Source organism: Amaranthus tricolor, chromosome 17 (genome assembly GCF_026212465.1).
Source record: "Amaranthus tricolor cultivar Red isolate AtriRed21 chromosome 17, ASM2621246v1, whole genome shotgun sequence".
NCBI classification, from domain to species: Eukaryota; Viridiplantae; Streptophyta; class Magnoliopsida; order Caryophyllales; family Amaranthaceae; genus Amaranthus; species Amaranthus tricolor.
In genome coordinates this window covers 14,951,099-14,969,474 of record NC_080063.1, presented here as the reverse complement: position 1 = coordinate 14,969,474, position 18,376 = coordinate 14,951,099, and the positions used below count along the sequence as shown (strand labels likewise).

The window sequence follows — 18,376 nt, the reverse complement described above, 5'->3', positions numbered from 1 at the left end:
AGGACAAGTTTATTAGATTTAACTCAATATATACTTATATTTTTAAGAAATTATTTATAATTAGTAAATAATTTTGCATAATGAAGTTTATTAGCATAGAGATACATATATTAAAAAAAATATAATTATGCTTTTAATTATCAAATTATAATATTAATAAAATGTAAAAATTGATATAAGTTTTTATAAACATATAATATCTTTTATAATGAATAATTATTGATTTTATATTCTATTTAAAATTAGTTATCTTTGTGAAATTTATGATTTTGATAAAGAAAACAATTGTCAAAATTGATATGCTTGCAAAATTATTATTCACATGATCCAATAATTGACTCATTCTCAACAAAAGTAAAATACATGATAAAGCTATTAGAACATGTGACTTGCATAACATTGAATGTTTTTAAATTGGATAAAATAGTTTAATTGTATAAGATATACGTTGTTGTATAAAATAGTTGTAGTGATCACTTGTATTTTGAAGTAATTATTTATAACTTAAAGTGGTCACTTTTAATTTTACACTAGTCACCTACTGTGACAACCCGGAAACTAAACCAGCTGATTAAACAAAATTAACTTGAGGTAATGCGAAAGCTTAATACTTATATCGGGCTATTACATCGGTAATATAGTTTGTTGAGTAATTGATTACATTATCGATGTAATATAAGTATCAAGCTTCCGCATTAGCTCAAGTTAATCTTATTTAATCAGTTGGTTAATTTCGGGTGTTACACTTACAATATTAAAATGACAAATTATAACTTAAAGTGATCACTAATTAGAATTTTAGCCCATTGTATGAACTCGTATCAATGTATCATGATGTTGAGGAAGTCTTGTACAGACTTTGTCCATACCATTTTCGCGTGCAACAACCATAAAATATAAGTACTAAAACTTGTTGGTTTTTCTTTTATATGATGCTACTCCATCTATTTAGGGGTAGATGAGTTTGTTGATCCGATCAGTCCGACTAATCTGGTCAAAAAAACAAAAACTTTGGGTTGTTAGACAAATGGTAGTACCTAGTTGATTTATCAATTGATTTGATCAATTGATTTTGAATATGTTGTTAAAAGCAATTTTTTTAAAAATAGTTATTTTATAACAACAAATTGTTTCAATCAATTAATTTATCTAATATTATAAACATTAGATAGTTGGTCCATCAAACTAACTATTTGTGTCAAAATAACCTATTTTAACAAAAACATTCTAAGTACCCCTTAAACTTGGGTGGATAATTCTTTATGAATTTCACACTATCTATATATGGATAATTGGATATATATGTGTGAATTTGGCGAGTAACAAGCTAGATAGGTAAGAAAAGTTCCAATACATTTAAATTTTCATGATTTGCAAATTTTGAGCCAGATCTTATGAAGCTATATAAATTTATGGGGTTATTGAGCAAAATGGCTTATTGAACAATTATAACTTATTTTGATATAAATAGAGGGTTGAGTGGTAAAATCAGCTAATTATAATGTTTGGTAAATAACTGATTGAAACATCTTATTGATATAAATAAACTGTTTTTGAACAAAATGCTAAAACAATAAAATGCGAAACAATCCCTATATCTATCAATCTAGGCAATTATAAAAGGCATGTACTTCCTCCGTTCTTTTTTGATCTTCCACATTACTATAACGGGTAGTTTCAAAAGTTCTTCCACTTTAGAATACTTTCTATTTTTAGAAAGTTTTTATCCTACTTTTACCCCTTAAAATCCCATTTTCTTTTAATGTACCACTTTTTTTTTATTTATAATTATTTTCTCAATTATACCTTCAATACAATCATTACTTCATACTACTATTTAATTAAAATAATACTCACTACAACAAAAAAATTTTATCTTTCTTAATATGTGTTAAAAACCCAAAGTAAAAGATAAAAAAAGAACGGAGGGACTAACATTTTTTTACTATTCGTTTCTTTGATAGTGAACACCAATATTACTATAAACTGCTTTTTTTTTGTTTCTAGTTTTTAGATAGTTTTGGGTTTTTATTTTTAGTTTTTTTAAATGAAAGTATAATTTTGCTATATTTTTTAATTTGAAATATGCACATAATTTTACTACGTTTTCATTTTTCAATGATGAAAATACCACTTTAAATATTTTTCCAACATGCAAACAAAATTAAAATAGATTAGGATTGAACAAGAGAATCTCAAGCAATAAGCAAAATTATAAAGTAAGCAAACAAAAATCAATGTTAATGGCGAAACCCTGTGAGACAGAATTAGGGATTCCCGTACATTCACAAATCACTAGCAAGGAGAGGAGATACCGGTGAAGTAAAATCCGTCGTCGTTGATTCAGGAATCGGAAATCATCATGCCATTAAGGTAATCTCATTCATCTCTTTATCACTCATCTTTCAGTTGCACCTATCAACAGTGTAATAATACAAAACATTTCCTTCAATTTTTGGTTTATTATTCTTAATTGTTCATATTTACGTCTGCTTAAAAGAGTCAGAGGAGTATTGTTTAGATGGTTAACAAATTAATATTCTCGTTGGAGTTGAATGATTGACGCCTTGGCGGATTGAGGTTTTTGTTCTTTTCACTTTACTTCTACAAGATACAACATACATTTAGGGGAAATAAGGCAATAACAACATTTTACGCCCTATGTCCCAATGGTTTTGGTCCAAGTACAATTCTTGTGCAAAATTAAGAGAAGAAAGAAAAATAGGTAAAACGGTGTAGCTTTTATGTGCGGATAAGGATAAAATCATAAAAAGTAGATTTCTAGAAAAATCCAAAAAAATGGTGCAAACCTCGAGCACAGATGGACTATTACACCGATGGCATAAAGGAAATCCCAAATCACAAATTCTTGTGAGAGAGTAATAGAGTATTATCTTTAGTATCTTTAGAATATTTTGTAAATATTCTTATTATGTACAATATATTTGTAATTATTTAGTTTTCTTATTCTTAGATGATAGTTTGTATTTATAGATGATTCATATTAATGAGAAATAAAGGAAATCATTTCCAATATGGTATCATTGCCTAGGTCTTGATCACTCTGTTCTTCCTCCCTTCTTTCTTGCCGCCAACCACCACACACGGTTTTGCCGCCACCTCTTCCTCATCTCTTTTCTCTCTTATTTCTTGTCTTTCATGGTTTCTTCCACAAAATTACACCCGGCTACATTAGTTACTAACATTAAGACTTGTGTGCCTATTCAACTTGATGATGAAGGTACTATTTTCAATACTTGGGTCACTCTTTTTTGGCTTCATTGTCGGGCTAACCTTGTTGAGGATCATATTACTCCAATTGACTCATCGAAAACGTCAGATGCTAAGGATTCCGATTGGCATCGCCTTGATGATATTTTTTGCACATGGATTTATGGCACTATAAGCCCTACTCTTCTTCCTACTATTGTTCGTCACGATGATTGTGCTCTTGATGCTTGGAATCGGATTGAAAACAACTTTCAAAACAATAAAACTTCCCGTATTCTCCATCTTGAGTCTCAATTCAGTGACCTCTCTCTCTAGCTTTCCTAATGTGAAAGCCTATTTTAATGAACACCAAAACCTTGCTATTACTCTTACCAATCTTGGTACCACCATAACGGATAGTCGATTAGCTCTTCTAGTTCTTTATGGTTTATCTTCTGATTATCGTCCTTTTAAGTCTACGGTACAACACATGAATCCTCTTCCCTCATTTGACTCTCTCCGTTCTATGTTGGAGTTAGAAGAACACACAAACAACAAGGACAAAATTCCTTCTCAAGATTCGGCCCTTGTTAGTACTCACCATTCACAAAATTTTGAAAAATCTGAAAATTTGGACTCTCGGGGCACCACCCACCACCGTGGTGGTCGCCGGAACAATCATGGCTACCCAAACCACTAGCAGCACAGTGGCCGTGGGTCTTCCCATTAGCAGCAGCCCAATTCAAATGCTTCCCAGAGACCGTATGGTGCAGGCCCATTTCATCCAGATCCAGGTCCACATACCAATCCTTGGTCTTATTCGTCTTGGCATGGATGGAATCGTTCCCCTTGGGTTATTCCACCTTGCCCGTATCCTACTTAGCCGCAGCCCCACATGCCACGACCCAAATCTAATTCTGGGTCTGGCATTCTTGGCCCACATCCAGCGCAAGGTTTTTATTCGGGTTCTTCATCTTCTATGAGGTATTTTCCTACCGGTATTGATCAAGCGATGCATACTTTTACACTATCTTCTCCGGATGAGCAAATTTTATATGGACAACGGTGCTACTTCTCACATGACACATTCCCAAGGTACTTTCATTAATTATTCTCCTTTGGAGCATCATTTTAATAATGCTATTATTATTGGTAATGGTCATATGATTCCAGTTCTTGGTCACGGTCACGTTTCTCTCCCTTCCCTTAACCACAAATTAACCCTCAAAAATGTGCTTCATGCTCTAAACCTATCAAAAACCTCATCTATGTTTGCAACTTTACGCATGATAATATGGTTTCTGATGAGTTTGTTTCCTTTCGGGTTTTCTGTGAAGGATTTGGACACAGGGAGCATCATTCTGAGATCTAATAGCACTGGTGATCTTTATCCATTCAAATCGACACATGGAGCAACCTCTACACCTTCATCTGCTTTTTCAGCTTTGTCTTCTAGTATTTGGCATTCTCGCTTGGGTCATCCGGGCAAAGGAGTTTTATATTCTTTGTTTTCCTCTAGTTTGATAAAATGTAATAAAAATCCTTCTTTTATTTGTCATTCATGTCCTTTAGGGAAACATGTTAGACTCTCCTTTACTAATTCTATTTCTGTTAGTTCTCGTTCTTTTGAAATAATACATAGTGATTTATGGACATCTCCTGTTTCAAGTCCGTCTGGATACAAATATTATGTTTTATTTCTTGATAATTACACAAATTTCTTGTAGGCTTTTCCTTTATTTTGTAAATCTCAAGTTTATAAAATATTTGTCAATTTTAGTAATCTTGTCCAAACACAATTCAATCTTCATATTAAATCTTTTCAATGTGATTATGAGAGTGAATTTGATAATAAATTATTTCATATATTTTGTGTTAATCGGGGTATCATTTTTCGTTTTTCTTATCCTCATACTTCTTCTCAAAATGGCAAATCGGAACGAAAAATTCGCTCAATCAATAATATTATTCGTACTTTGTTATGCCATGCATCTCTTCCTCCTTTTTGGCCTCACGCCTTAGATACCGCTACATATCTCCTTAACATTCTTCCATCTAAGTTGCTTAGAAATCTCACTCCGACTCATTTTCTTTATCACAAAACTCCTTCATATGATCATCTTAGAGTTTTTGGTTGTTTATGCTTTCCTTTATTTCCCTCTAATACTATTCACAAATTACAACCTCGCTCCACTCCGTGTGTCTTTTTGGGATACCCGTCGTCTCATCGTCGTTACAAGTACTATGATCTCTTCACAATAAAATAATTCTTTCTCGTCATGTTCTTTTTGACGAAGCAACTTTTCCCTTTTCTCCCTCTCCTCGTCCCACACATAACTATGATTTTCTTGATGACCATTCTCCTTTGGTCATTTTAACAGAAACCGAAACCCCTCCGATCCCTGATCCAATTATCCTCAGCCCACCTCCTCCCAGCCCACCCGCCATTACTTCTCCCTTTCACGGGCCTTTACAAATCCCAGAACCTATCTCCTAAACACAAACCAGCCTAACCATTCCCCTCCCTGTGCGCCAAATCCAAATCCCCCCTTCCCCTCATCATCTGGGCCTGTCAGCTGCTCATTGCTTCACCCAACAGCTTCCACTGGGCCTGCCTCACGCGGGCCAGTTTCACATAACCTTCATCATAGTCCCATTCCCTATCAACCTCCTTCTCTTTGATTTTCCTCTAACCCCGGCATGACTACGCGTAGTTAACATGGTATTTTCAAACCCAACCCCAAATATTCTCAAGCCTTATCTGTTACCACCATTTCTTCCATACCTAAAAACCCTATACAGGCTCTTCGTGACCCCAACTGGAAACAAACTATGTAAGAGGAATATGATGCTTTGAGAATCGTACTCGGGATCTTATACCTCGTCCAGCTAATGCTAATGTGATACGCTCTTTGTGGATTTTTCGTCTTAAAACTAAATTTGATGGGTCTTTTGAGCGCTATAAGGCGCGCCTTGTTGGGGATGGAAAGTCTCAACAGGAAGGTGTTGATTGTGATGAAACTTTTAGTCTTGTGGTCAAGCCTGCTTCTATTCGTCTAGTTTTGAGTATTGCTATCTCTAAGTCTTGGTCTATTCATCAGCTTGATGTTAAAAATGCTTTTCTCCATGATCATTTGTCTGAGACTGCTTATATGCATCAACCTTTGGGTTTTCGCGACCCTGCACACCCTGATTATGTTTGTCTTCTCCGAAAATCTTTGTATGGACTCAAACCGGCTTCCCGTGCTTGGTATCAAAGATTTGCTGACTTTGTTACCACTATTGGTTTTCGTAATAACATTTGTGATAATTCTTTATTTGTCTATTCACATGGGTCGCATCTTGCTTATCTCCTTCTGTATGTTGATGATATTATTCTCACTGCTTCATCTGATTCTCTTCGTCAGTTTATCATGACTAAGCTGAGCTCAGAGTTTGCCATGAAGGACTTAGGTCCTCTTAGTTATGCTTTGGGTATTGCTGTTTCTCGCACTTCTGCAGGTCTTTTTCTCTCTCAACGTAAGTATGCCACTGAGATACTTGAGAAAGCCGATATATCTGATTGTAAACGTGCTCCCACTCCTGTTGCTACGACCAGCAAACTCAGCACTGACTCTGGTTCTCCTTGCGACAATCCTACCTTGTATCGTTGCTTAGCCGGTGCTTTACAGTATCTTACTTTCACTCGACCGGACATTTCGTATGCTGTTCAACAAGTCTGTCTCTTTATGCATGAGCCTAGCGTTGAACACATGGCTGTTCTCCATCGTATTCTTCGTTATGTTCGCGGTACTATTGATCATGGTTTGCAACTTTACAAGTCCTTGATTTCATCTCTTTGGTCTTATACAGATGCTGATTGGGGTGGTTGTCGTGATACTCGTCGCTTGACATCCGATTATTGTGTATTTTTGGGTGACAACTTAGTCTCTTGGTCCTCTGAGCGTCAACCCACAGCTTCTAAGTCCAATGTTGAGGCTGAGTATCATGGTGTTGCTAATGTTGTTTTCGAAACCTGTTGGATTCGTAATTTACTTCTCGAGCTACATTGTCTTATTCCTACTGCTACTCTTGTGTATTGTGATAATGTTAGTGCAGTTTACCTTTTCGGCAACCCGGTTAATCATAAACGCACTAAACACATTGAGATGAATATTCATTTTGTTCGTGAAAAGTTCAAACGTGGTGATGTTCGGATTCTTCATGTACCTTCTCATTATCAAATTGCAGATATATTCACCAAAGGCCTTCCTAAAATTCTTTTTGATGATTTTCGTTTCAGTCTCAGCGTTCGCAGTCTTAGCGTTCGCAAGCCTCTCGATTCGACTGTGGGTGTGTCATAGAGTATTATCTTTAGTATCTTTAGAATATTTTGTAAATATTATGTACAATAAATTTGTAATTATTTAGTTTCCTTATTCTTAGATGATAGTTATAGTTTGTATTTATAGATGATTCATATTAATGAGAAATCAAGGAAATCATTTCCAATAGAGAGACCATCTCTAATTGGGCCGACCCATTATATATTTTTAAAATATTATAAATAGGCATTAAAAATGATGTAAATAGACATTTAAGATATTGAAAGTAGGTATTAAGGATACGGTAAGTAAGCATTGGATAATGTAAATAGGCATTTAGACTACGGTAAATAGGCATTAATCTTTAATGGGCTGGGCTTGAGATACGTCTTTTAAAGAAACGATCTCTCAAAAGACTAGCTGATCCCAATTAGTTGGGATTTGGGGTTACATGTATAAATAAGAAATGATAAATATTCTATTTGAGCACAATTCACCATCATGACCATATTTGTATTTAGAGTAAATATTTATGTAAGATATAAAAGTCAAAACTAAAAAATAAAGTTATTAGTGTACAAAATCAAGAAAATGTAATTATTGTCAAGAGTAAGAAATGCTCGTAAAGTAATAGAAAAGGAGAAACAGATTATTCTCTTCATTTTGGGTAAATATTTACTCCGGTGAGATGGTGGGGAAAATTTTTCCTCCTTCCCCCAAATAAGATGATATTCTCCCGTGTTCTTCATTTTCTCATACCATTGTATCATCTTTCCCCTCTACTTACCTTTATTTACCTAATTTGACAATTATCTCTCTCTTAAATATATTCCAATACACAACCTTATTTTTGAGATTTTCATGGCTTAGGACGATCTTAATATTAAACTTAAATAAAAAATTAACATTTGATTAGCCCAATATTGTTAAGTGCTGCTTCCACTTATACGGGGCCCTTGATAACAAATAAAAAAATATTAAACAATTATAACTTTTAAGATATTCAAAAGTTTAACAATGAGTTTTGAACATATTGAATTTGATTGACTAATATTATAAATTAAATTTATTAATATTCACACAAAATAATCTTTATTAGCATTTCAAAACGCAGAATCCATCACAATATCATGTACATATATCTATTGAAATACATTGTTCTTATATAAAATGAAATTCATAATTTTCATGTTGGGGCCCTGGGCGCACGCTTCTCTCATCCTACCCCAAATTCAGCCCGACCAATTCAAGGATGGCCAAAAAATGAATTGAGATAATGATCATTATGGTGAAGAGAAATGGGAGGAGAATGTGAATTAATTGAAAGGAAAAGCCTCGAGATTATTTCATGATTATTTACTTTTGATCCCTATATGTCTTTCAAATACATAGGAGAATGCTGCTACATAAACAAATTTTTTTCTTTATTTTTTAAGTTGACTATGAATCAAACAAAATTTGTGGATTGGATAAGTTTTTGATTGATTTCAACCCTAACTGTTCCTTTCCAATTAATAGATCAGCTTGGTATGGTTTAAAATTGATCAAAGTTTTGTGTTTGATGCTTGAACTTACTAGTAGAAAGCAACTTCTCAGATGAGTACCATAGTTTTGGACAGAACATATGGAAACCAGCTGTTAAAGAAAGTGGGTAAATGCATGTACACTAGATGTGTACTACTTTTTTTTGGAAAAAGTGGGATACTCTTTTGAAGTGTAACCTCAGGCTAGAACTTATATAGATTCTTATGCTTGTACTTTGTATAATCATATGTAGTATATGCTAGAAAATGGGTTGGGGGAGGGGGAGGGGGGAGAGGGGGTGAAGGGGTAGTGTGAACTTGTGTTATTCAAACTATTTGGGCTTTAGTAATCTTTTTATGGTCCAATGAAGAGTTTATGGCTTGTACAACTACAAGAATGTCAAAGGTTTAATCCGAACAATATGAGGTCAATTTCATATGTAAATTTGAGTTCTGATAATAATACATAATATTAATGTACAAGTTACAACTAACAAAATCAATCCCACTGATCGTCAACATATATTTCCATCCTTTCAAATCTATTTCATATGTAAATTTGAATTCTTTGTATTATTATTTGCTCTTGTCATCTAATTCATCTTCAGCCTTCTCAGTGTAAATTATCCTCCACATCACTGTAATGCAACAAGTGATAGGTTTTAAGTTTATAACGATCGATATAAAGGCCATGACAACCACAAGACCATCCGCATTGACCACCAAAATTTGTTTCTGACCCTGACACTATGGGTCTACCTTTTTCTCTTCTTAACACCTTAAAGTTCCAACCATATAAGTATACTACTATTGTATATTTATTTTCTCTTATTTATATTCAGTATCTGCAACTCCAAGGCCTATTTCATGTCTTTATTTCGAATTTATATCCTTTAGTGTTCATTGATCTTAACATTCTGACCCATATAGCAATGCTGGTCTTATGGTGGTACTGTATATTTTTTTCTTTAAATTTAATGACACACCTCGATGGCATAATATGTCGGCCACAACTGTTGAGCATTTGCTATTGTAAAGGAATGTTATCATTTTGATGGAATTAGAAGTCTTTTTACATGTTGACTGAATGAATGTACTGAAAATGTTAAGGAAACTTATTACTAAATAAGTTATAGCCAAATTATAATTGTATTGTTTCTATCACAGCGTATCTCCAAGTTGTGCAGTGAAGAACTGATCAGGTTTTGAGATTGATCTAGCAGATGTGTCTTGATGATTACTGAGTCACTGGGTTTATGCTATGAGAGACACCTGTGAATTCAAATGAAGCAAACCTTTGTTTGATTCCTCGTCGCCCACAAGATTTTGTATTGTAGCTGCAGGCACATTCTTGAGATGGGGAGTTTATCAACAAGGCATATAAAAGGTTAAACTAACCTCTCTATGTTGGCCACGTGGGTACTATTATATTCTCTTGCTTTCAATCATGCCTTTTTTGTCTGATGGATACTGTTTATTGCTAGCTATTTCTTGCTATAATTCTTTCTTGCTGTCATTGCTTTTTCAGGTATTTGTTCTGGTCTCTATTTTCAGTATTCCTCCCTTTTAAGTTAATGTGTTATGTAAGCTCATTCTCTTTTCTTAATGGTTTCCGTAATCTATGTCTGTTGTGTATGTAGTCATCTTTGTCCATGAGTGTTGCCTTGTTAGGCGTGACAACTGCACTACATCGAACATGATTTGCTTAGGTTCATGTAGCACACTTCTTGCCGTTAGAGATGTTATAGCTACAATACATTCTATTGTTGCTAAGCTTCTTGGCTCATGGTGTATATATCTTTAATTTTGTGATTTATCCTTTTTGGTTTTTTGATCGCAACCTAATGGCTTTTGGCAACTGTTCTATTTAGATACTTGATTGACAAAAAGAATGCGTTTAAATAATTTTCATTTCAGAAGGATTTTGTGCAACAGAATGGACGTTGAAATTTTTTAGGATTATGTGCTGAATTTTTTCTTCTTGGATGTTTGATTGACTCTTTTAACTGAATTTTAGATTTTAGTCATAACTGAACCTAGACTTTATCCATAGTGGAATTCAAATCTATTTCATGAAAAATCAAGTTGGCTATATGGCAACATCTTTTCCATGGGATTTAGAGTTGGACCTCATAGTAAGATTTTATCATGTCCAAGATGGAATTCTCATCAACATCAAAGAAAAAGAAAGGTGGAATATGTTTTGTGGGATGGAAAAGTAAGAATAAATGATTACTAAGATTCAGGTCACCAACCAATAGCTTTTGCTTATTTAGCTGGTCCTACATCCATTTGCAGAAATCATAGCATAGAGGGCTCAAAGGTGGTGTCCTTTTACAAAAAATGAAATGAGACGGAGACTTCTTGGCTCGACACGGGTTCTTTGCCTGAGATGCGCAACCAGATAATGACAACATGCTAGTGAAAGGTAAGGTGTAATCATTGTGGAAGATTTTTCATTAGTTTTTATATGCAATTTTATTTTCTGAAATTTTATCTCCCTGATCTTCTGTCTTATTTTGGTGTTTTGTTTTGTAGTCCTATATGTGTATGTTTTGATGAGATCACATTTTTTCTAGTGAAAAACACTTAAGTGGAGATGACCTTCTAAGAATTATAGATGGTGTCTATTAAAATGTCAGTTTTAATGTGTTATGAATATTATGATTGGGAATATCTTTTGTATATTCCAAACCATGATTATATTTACATTAAAAATATCCCAAACCAAGACGAAGAATATTAGTGTGTACTGTGTTGTGTGTATTCTCTATCAAGGATTATTGATGAGCATCAATCTTTGTGAAATATAGGCTATTTATTTTATTTCAGGTTTTGAACAATTTTCTAAAGGTTTACGTTTAGTGATATCTTACACGTGCAAAATATTCTTATCACCGGCCACCGCACCATAATGGTTTTTTGAGGTTACCACAACCGAAATATAAGCCCGCGTTAACAGTAGAACAATCCACCTTGACCGCAAGACTGGTTTCTGGACTTCTCTAAGATAACAGTGCAATCTTCCACATTGACCGCAACCGAAATATAAGCCACGATTACAGTGGAACCATTCACATTCAAGAATTTCAATCTTGGAATGCATAATATCAACTTATTTTCATTTGCATAAGCTGATCAATCAGGTTTTATAGTAATGTCTAAGGTTACTTAGGCCCCTTGTATTTTAGCATGGGAGAGAATGTGTCTTGTTATGTTTTATGTTATGGGATTCAATCCTTGGTGCTATGGTAATTATTATTAGGTTTTAATTTGTTTGACCAACTTTTCTACTTAAACAGAGAAGGACAAAGCTGTATGAAGTATAAACTTTATGATCTTCCTATTCCTCTGTGCTCCTCCAGTTGAGCTTCAACACTTGGTCAATTTCTTGTTCTGATCTTTTTCATCATTTTTTTATGCTATTTAAGTCATTTATTGAATGATTTCTGTTTCTTTTCTAATTCTTAATGTTGTGCAATACTGATTATTTAAAATGCTCCATCTTTTTAAAGATTCATTACATAAGCGTTTTTTCCCCTTGGCATTCAAATTCTTATTGCTACTCCAGTCGTCCTCCTTTTATTTAAATACAAGGAAATCTGGCATTTTTTTTACATTGAATCATGTCTGTAACTGTCGAGTCTTGAATTTTCCATGTATTCATGCTGTGAACTTGGATAGTAATTTATGGTAACATTTTAGAATTTGACTCAAACGTGCCTTAGAGTTGTCTTTTGTTGATACTTGATAGAACATAGGGGTGTTTGATATGAGAAAAGGAATGTCTTTTGTGAAGGGTATGGAATGGTGAGAGAGAAGATGGGGAGGATGAGTTTGCTTGTTTATTTCTTACCTCCCATATCATTGTTGTAACAAAGTAAAGGAATCACTTATGGAAAAGTAATGGAAACATTACCCACACAATCAAAACAAACATCAGGTAAAAATTTGCTTATCTGATTCCATTTCCAAGTATCCAACACCCTTCAAAAACAGCTACCAAACAGCCCCTTAATGTAAACATTTGGAGACTACGTGTATAACTATGAGATGACCTTTAGAAATGATCAAAAGCTGTAATACTGTTTCTATTAGAAACATCAAAATGTTAAGCCATCATATGCATGTATTTGGGTCATATTCTATGATAGTAACACTTCACATCAGTTGGAGTTCGATTTGCATTTCTCGATTCTCAAAAAGAAGTAGATAAGAATTTAATATGTAATCATGTCCTTTTCTATTTCTGAGTGAATGTGCCTTTAGTGTCTTCATGATAAGAGCTTAATTGTACTGCCTGATGGTGATTGATGCCATCCCTTCCCTTGCATAGTGTTCTTCTGCTGAATATGATGGGCTATGTTTTATTATTAGCTCAATGCAGCATCATATAAATTGCAAAGCAAAAGGCTTCCTCCTTTGACTTATAAATTATATGATAATCAATTCTTTTGTTTCTCAATAATTATCATCCTGTTTACTTATGTTTGAAATTGGTAAATATAACAGTCCATAGTCTCTCTATGCTTTAAAATACTGAAGCATTGAATGGTAATTGTATATGGTTCTTTTCAATTTCGTGTAACCTTTGTAAATGTCACTTCAGAATAAGACTCTAGTTTAGCCCCATAGCATCGTGTGTTTCATGGTTTTCTAATATTATTCATTTATTTGTCTGATTATCTTAAATATTCAGTTTAGAGTTTTATCTTAAGTCAACATCACCTTTCTCATTTGTAACACAGAAATGAAAATACCCACTCGTGTCTTCTACATAGAGCGGTCTCAAACGCATGAGGCATGTACACATTCACTCAGCCCCCAGTTAGAGTTGTTCAAGATTAACCCGACCTGAAAATTCGAACTAGAACCAAAAGACTCCTAACTCGAAAATTTGGTGGTTTTCTAATCGACTTGACTTGATCCAACCGGATTATGTTTCTGAACCGATAATGCCTGAAAAAGACTAATCGAACCCAAGCCGAGCTCAATATCGGAAAAGATGTGCAACTGCAAGCTGAATCTGAATTGTTCCAGAAACCGATTGAGACTTGAGGAAAGACCATTTTAAAATATTAACCAAAATCGATGTGGACTCAAACAGATTCCAACCCGAATCGAGAAGTAATTTATTATGTAGCCCTAAACCCAACCCATAGTGATTTTATTTTACATGTTTTGAAATAAAGTAATGCAACCCTAAGACAACAATTGTTCCTCCTAGTGAGAAAGATCTGCCCTAACATTCGTACCCATCTTTCACATCTTGCTTTTAATTTCCCCTTTTCATCTCACTTGTACTTGAATGTAAGCTATTCATGTATAGGTGTAAGGAGATTATTGAAGTGCAAAAGAAGATTCCATTTTCAAGGTTATTGTAAAATGGTTTCAAAAGAATCTGCTAGGTTGTTCATAAGGATAAGATTTTTGACTGACAAGTGACGTCACTATTATTCGCAGTCAACATCGAAAGCAAAATCTTATTTCTGAACTGCATGGTGAGCTACCTTTAACTATATAAATAGCACTTCGAGACATTTACACAATCATTCTCTTATAACTATTGATTTATCAGGCATGTCTGTTAATACTTGTGTTCAACTGTTTAGATCAAGAATGGATACTCCTTCGTTGCACGACCAAATTGTGCAACTAAGGAAATCTTTTTTTGACCAGGTCTTGTGTTGTTTCTTCTCATTTTTGCATCCATGAACTTATAGTTATATTCTTTCCATCTATAGTTTGTTTGCTATATAATTCCAAAACAAAAGAAGAAAGGATGATATCATAGAATATCTGAAGTTGAACCTTCAGTGTCTTTAGACCATTGAAATTGTCAAATCATTTACTGCTCAGAAAAATTGGCTCTGTATACTTATTATGGAGACAACTTATATTGAAACATTTGAGTTACCTTAAATGAAGCATCATCACGCGGTCATGCCGTGTAATTCTGAAAGTAGAAGTTACCAAAAAACTAGAGATACAATGTGATTATCAGTAGGATGTTAAAGTGACCATGCATATATAGCTTGCGTGTGGAAACCTCAGACTTGAAACTTTACCATTCAAAATTAGTAGAGTTGTCAGTTTGCTGTGTATGTTTAACTTCATTTCTTTCAAGTTGCATCAATATTGTGTTAGTTGGTTCCATTTGAATGATTCATAGTTTGTTTTACATAATGTCAATGCTGCAGGGATATCTCGATGAACAATTTATTCAACTAGAAGAATTACAGGACGACGCCAGTCCTGATTTTGTTGAGGAGGTAGTAACCTCTTATTACTCTGATTCTGCAAGACTAATCCAAAATATTGACCAAGCATTGTGAGTATACTCTTATCTGATCAATAATTAAGGACGGCCTATTGTTGGTGTTCAGCTTGCTGACTATATTCATTCGTTACAGGGCAAAACACCCTATTGACTTCGAGAAGCTTGACAACTACATGCACCAGTTCAAAGGAAGTAGCTCGAGGTATGATAAATATCTAAATGCTTTGAGTCATGAATTAATTAACTTAACATATGGTTCATAAATTCTATAATTAATCAAAATTATTTATGAATTATGGAGACAATGCTGAAGGATCCATAAGTTAAAACAAAAATTTAGTATCCTCCGCATGATTAGTACTCCCTCTGTCCGAAAAAAATTGCTACAAGAACAAATGAGTGTTCTTTAAGGGTTGGGAAAAAAGGTGTGATTTTGGGGAGTTTTGAGAAATGTGAGGATGAGATAAAGAGATAAGCTAAATATTGGATGAGAACTAGAGAAAAAGTGCAGGTAGCCAAAAATAGAGTTGCAGCTAATTCTGTGGGACGGAGGGAGCATTTTTGTCACTGTTTTTACTGACAATAATTCGTGAATTTACTGAATGTACCTTTTTTACTCTTGCGAATTGCAAAAATTTGCAGCATTGGAGCGAAGAAAGTTGTGCATGAATGCTTACAGTTCAGGAAATATTGTGCAGCAGGAAATGCAGAAGGGTAAATTTCATTTTAATTTTTTTCCATTTACCTATGTTACTTAGGAACTACTTCAGTGTTATTACTTCTGTATTGTTTTTCTGATTGAGCTTATTCTCCATGTTTAGATGTGTCAAGACTTTTCAGATGATAAAACAAGAACATGCAATACTGAGAAAAAAACTCAAAGCGTATTTTCAGTTATTGACTTCAGCTGGAAGAACTTAAAGCCATCTTACACTCGTGCGAAATAGCTCTAGTACTATTGTGCTATATAATCAGTAACAACTATGTGTTGCTAATTTAGTTGTAAAGATTGTATTGAAACGATATGTTCGTTGTCTCTAGCGACTAGTCTAATCAACTACTTCTATACTTAATACAATCAGGATAACATCGAATTTGTTACAGATAATATGAGTGCTAGACATTCCGTGCAATTGCGTATTACTCATACCTCTGCTAGAAGATTTTTTTTTTTTTTTGCACGTCTGATTGTGTGCGGAACTGATCATGTGACATATACAAAAGCGGGCAAATGCTTATATTGCTTGAGTGTGCATGATACCTGGCACACGCTAGAGCATGGAAGGCATTGGCGTACAAAAGCTAACTCTAGTCGGGATTGTTGATTTGTTGTTCACTGACAATCGGATTTAATATGATCAATGAGAGATCTTGAGTAATTTTTATAGATTAATTAATTTAATATAAAACCGAATAACTAAAAAATTTATTAACACCGATTAAAAATGTTTTAACACTAAAAACTATTTTATGTTAGCATTCTGCAGGCTTGATTTTGGCCGACTATAAATAATTTGATCACTTAACAAAAGTATAATCCATGAAAGAGAAATATGACAATCCTAAACACTTTTCCATTGAAAATCTTTAATGGTATGTAAAATTCATGTGGCTTTGATACTACATTAACATTGATTATCAATAATGACTTTTTAAGCATCAAAAGTAGGGCTGTAAAAACGGGTTAAAAGGTCGGAAACAGGTCGGTCAAAAACAGGTTCGGTAAAAAACGGTCGGTCAAAAGCAGGTCGTATAAGTCTTTCGGTATCGGTCGGTTTATTCGGTATCCGGTCGAATCCGGTTTTTTTCCTTGGCGGGTGTCGGTCGGTATGGGTCCGGTATTTATCGGTCCGGTCATTACCGGAAACAGGTCACATTCGGTCGGTCAAAAACGGTTTTTTGCAGGTCGTAATCGGTATACAGATCATAACCGGGCGGTCAAAATCGGTAATCGGTCGGTCACAATCGGTATTCGGGTCAGAATCGGTCGGTATCGGTTCAGTTCAATTTAGTTGAACCGGGATTCAGTTCTGTTCAGTTCAGTTTTGGTTGGTATCGGTTCGGTTCAATTCAGTTAAACCGATATTTCGGTTAATTTGGTTGATATCGGTTCAGTTCAATTCATTTAAACCATGATTTAATTCAGTTCAATTATGTTCCAATTATTCTGTTCCAATTTGGTAAAAAATCGCATCGTGTTGCCTCATAATGTCATTGATCATGCGTTTATCCATGATGGGAATGATATATAGAAGGTGGAACCTCACATCAAGTTTTATAGATGTCGTTAGGTTATGAGTTTTATGACATCAAATTCAACTAATCAACTCCGTCTAAGTTAATTAATAGATCATAACATGTTAATTGATCGACTTCATCTAATATCAATTAGACAATTACAATTTACAACAATAATATGTTATTAATGTCACAATGTAAGTTTGTTAGATTGTCTTAATAATATATCTTCATCACTGATTGAATTGACCTTCGTTTGTCCATGGGGTGTGTTATTTTCAACTAATGTGATCGGTCATAATGATATGACTTGTTCTCATATATCTAAACCGTTTAAGTTTATACGAGATATTATTTTACTGCGTGGATGAAGTCAACAATGTATTATAAAGTCGATCCAAGTTATTCGATTTGTTTTTCATTATAGTTCGTTCTATTTAAGTTAAATAATCGATCATCTACGCTGATAAGTTTGATTTTAAACGAACTCTATTTAAGTTAATTAATATATTTGATCATAGGTCTGATTATTTCAACTTGATAAATTGATTATAATTGATATATATTTGATCATATCAGGTTAATTATTTTCAATTTGATAAATCATGTTGTTATCAATGTTGAGAATGATAGAAGGTGAAACCTCACATCAAGTTTTTATAAATGTGGTTAAGTTATGAGTTTAATATATATATTCAACTAATCAACTTCGTCTAAGCTAAGTTAATTAATAGATCATAACATGTTATTACAGTCACAATGAGTTTGTTAGATTGTCTTAATAATCTATCTTCATCATTGATCTGAATTGACCCTTGTTA

The 18,376-nt window shown here is 33.9% G+C and overlaps 2 protein-coding genes across 10 annotated transcripts; both read left to right on the top strand.

The window, feature by feature from the left end:
- The first annotated feature begins 2,077 nt into the window (after positions 1–2,077).
- Positions 2,078–16,932, top strand: LOC130804572 (histidine-containing phosphotransfer protein 4-like). 9 transcript variants are annotated; one of them, XM_057669051.1, is made up of 9 exons: positions 2,080–2,373; positions 10,205–10,452; positions 10,566–10,620; positions 11,336–11,465; positions 12,340–12,419; positions 15,238–15,368; positions 15,451–15,519; positions 15,960–16,031; positions 16,139–16,930. In XM_057669051.1, the coding sequence occupies exons 5-9, from the start codon at positions 12,372–12,374 to the stop codon at positions 16,236–16,238; spliced, it is 420 nt and encodes a 139-aa protein (XP_057525034.1). In that variant the 5' UTR covers positions 2,080–2,373; positions 10,205–10,452; positions 10,566–10,620; positions 11,336–11,465; positions 12,340–12,371; the 3' UTR covers positions 16,239–16,930. The 9 variants fall into 9 exon arrangements, with proteins under 9 accessions (XP_057525033.1, XP_057525030.1, XP_057525026.1 ...); XM_057669050.1 differs by having other exon boundaries at positions 2,078–2,373; positions 10,261–10,452; positions 11,336–14,716; positions 16,139–16,932; XM_057669047.1 differs by having other exon boundaries at positions 2,078–2,373; positions 10,205–10,424; positions 11,336–14,716; positions 16,139–16,932.
- Positions 4,170–7,553, top strand: LOC130803786 (uncharacterized mitochondrial protein AtMg00810-like). The gene is made up of 2 exons (XM_057667988.1): positions 4,170–4,305; positions 4,548–7,553. The coding sequence occupies exon 2, from the start codon at positions 6,363–6,365 to the stop codon at positions 7,551–7,553; it is 1,191 nt and encodes a 396-aa protein (XP_057523971.1). The 5' UTR covers positions 4,170–4,305; positions 4,548–6,362.
- Positions 16,933–18,376: the final 1,444 nt, after the last annotated feature.

Coding starts and splice junctions, on each gene's coding strand:
- LOC130803786 (XM_057667988.1), top strand. CDS start 6,363: ATGCATCAACCTTTGGGTTTTCGCGACCCTGCACACCCTGATTATGTT.
- LOC130804572 (XM_057669050.1), top strand. CDS start 14,618: ATGTCTGTTAATACTTGTGTTCAACTGTTTAGATCAAGAATGGATACT. Junction 15,369..15,450: donor CAAAATATTGACCAAGCATT/GTGAGTATACTC, acceptor CATTCGTTACAG/GGCAAAACACCCTATTGACT. Junction 16,032..16,138: donor GCAGCAGGAAATGCAGAAGG/GTAAATTTCATT, acceptor CTCCATGTTTAG/ATGTGTCAAGACTTTTCAGA.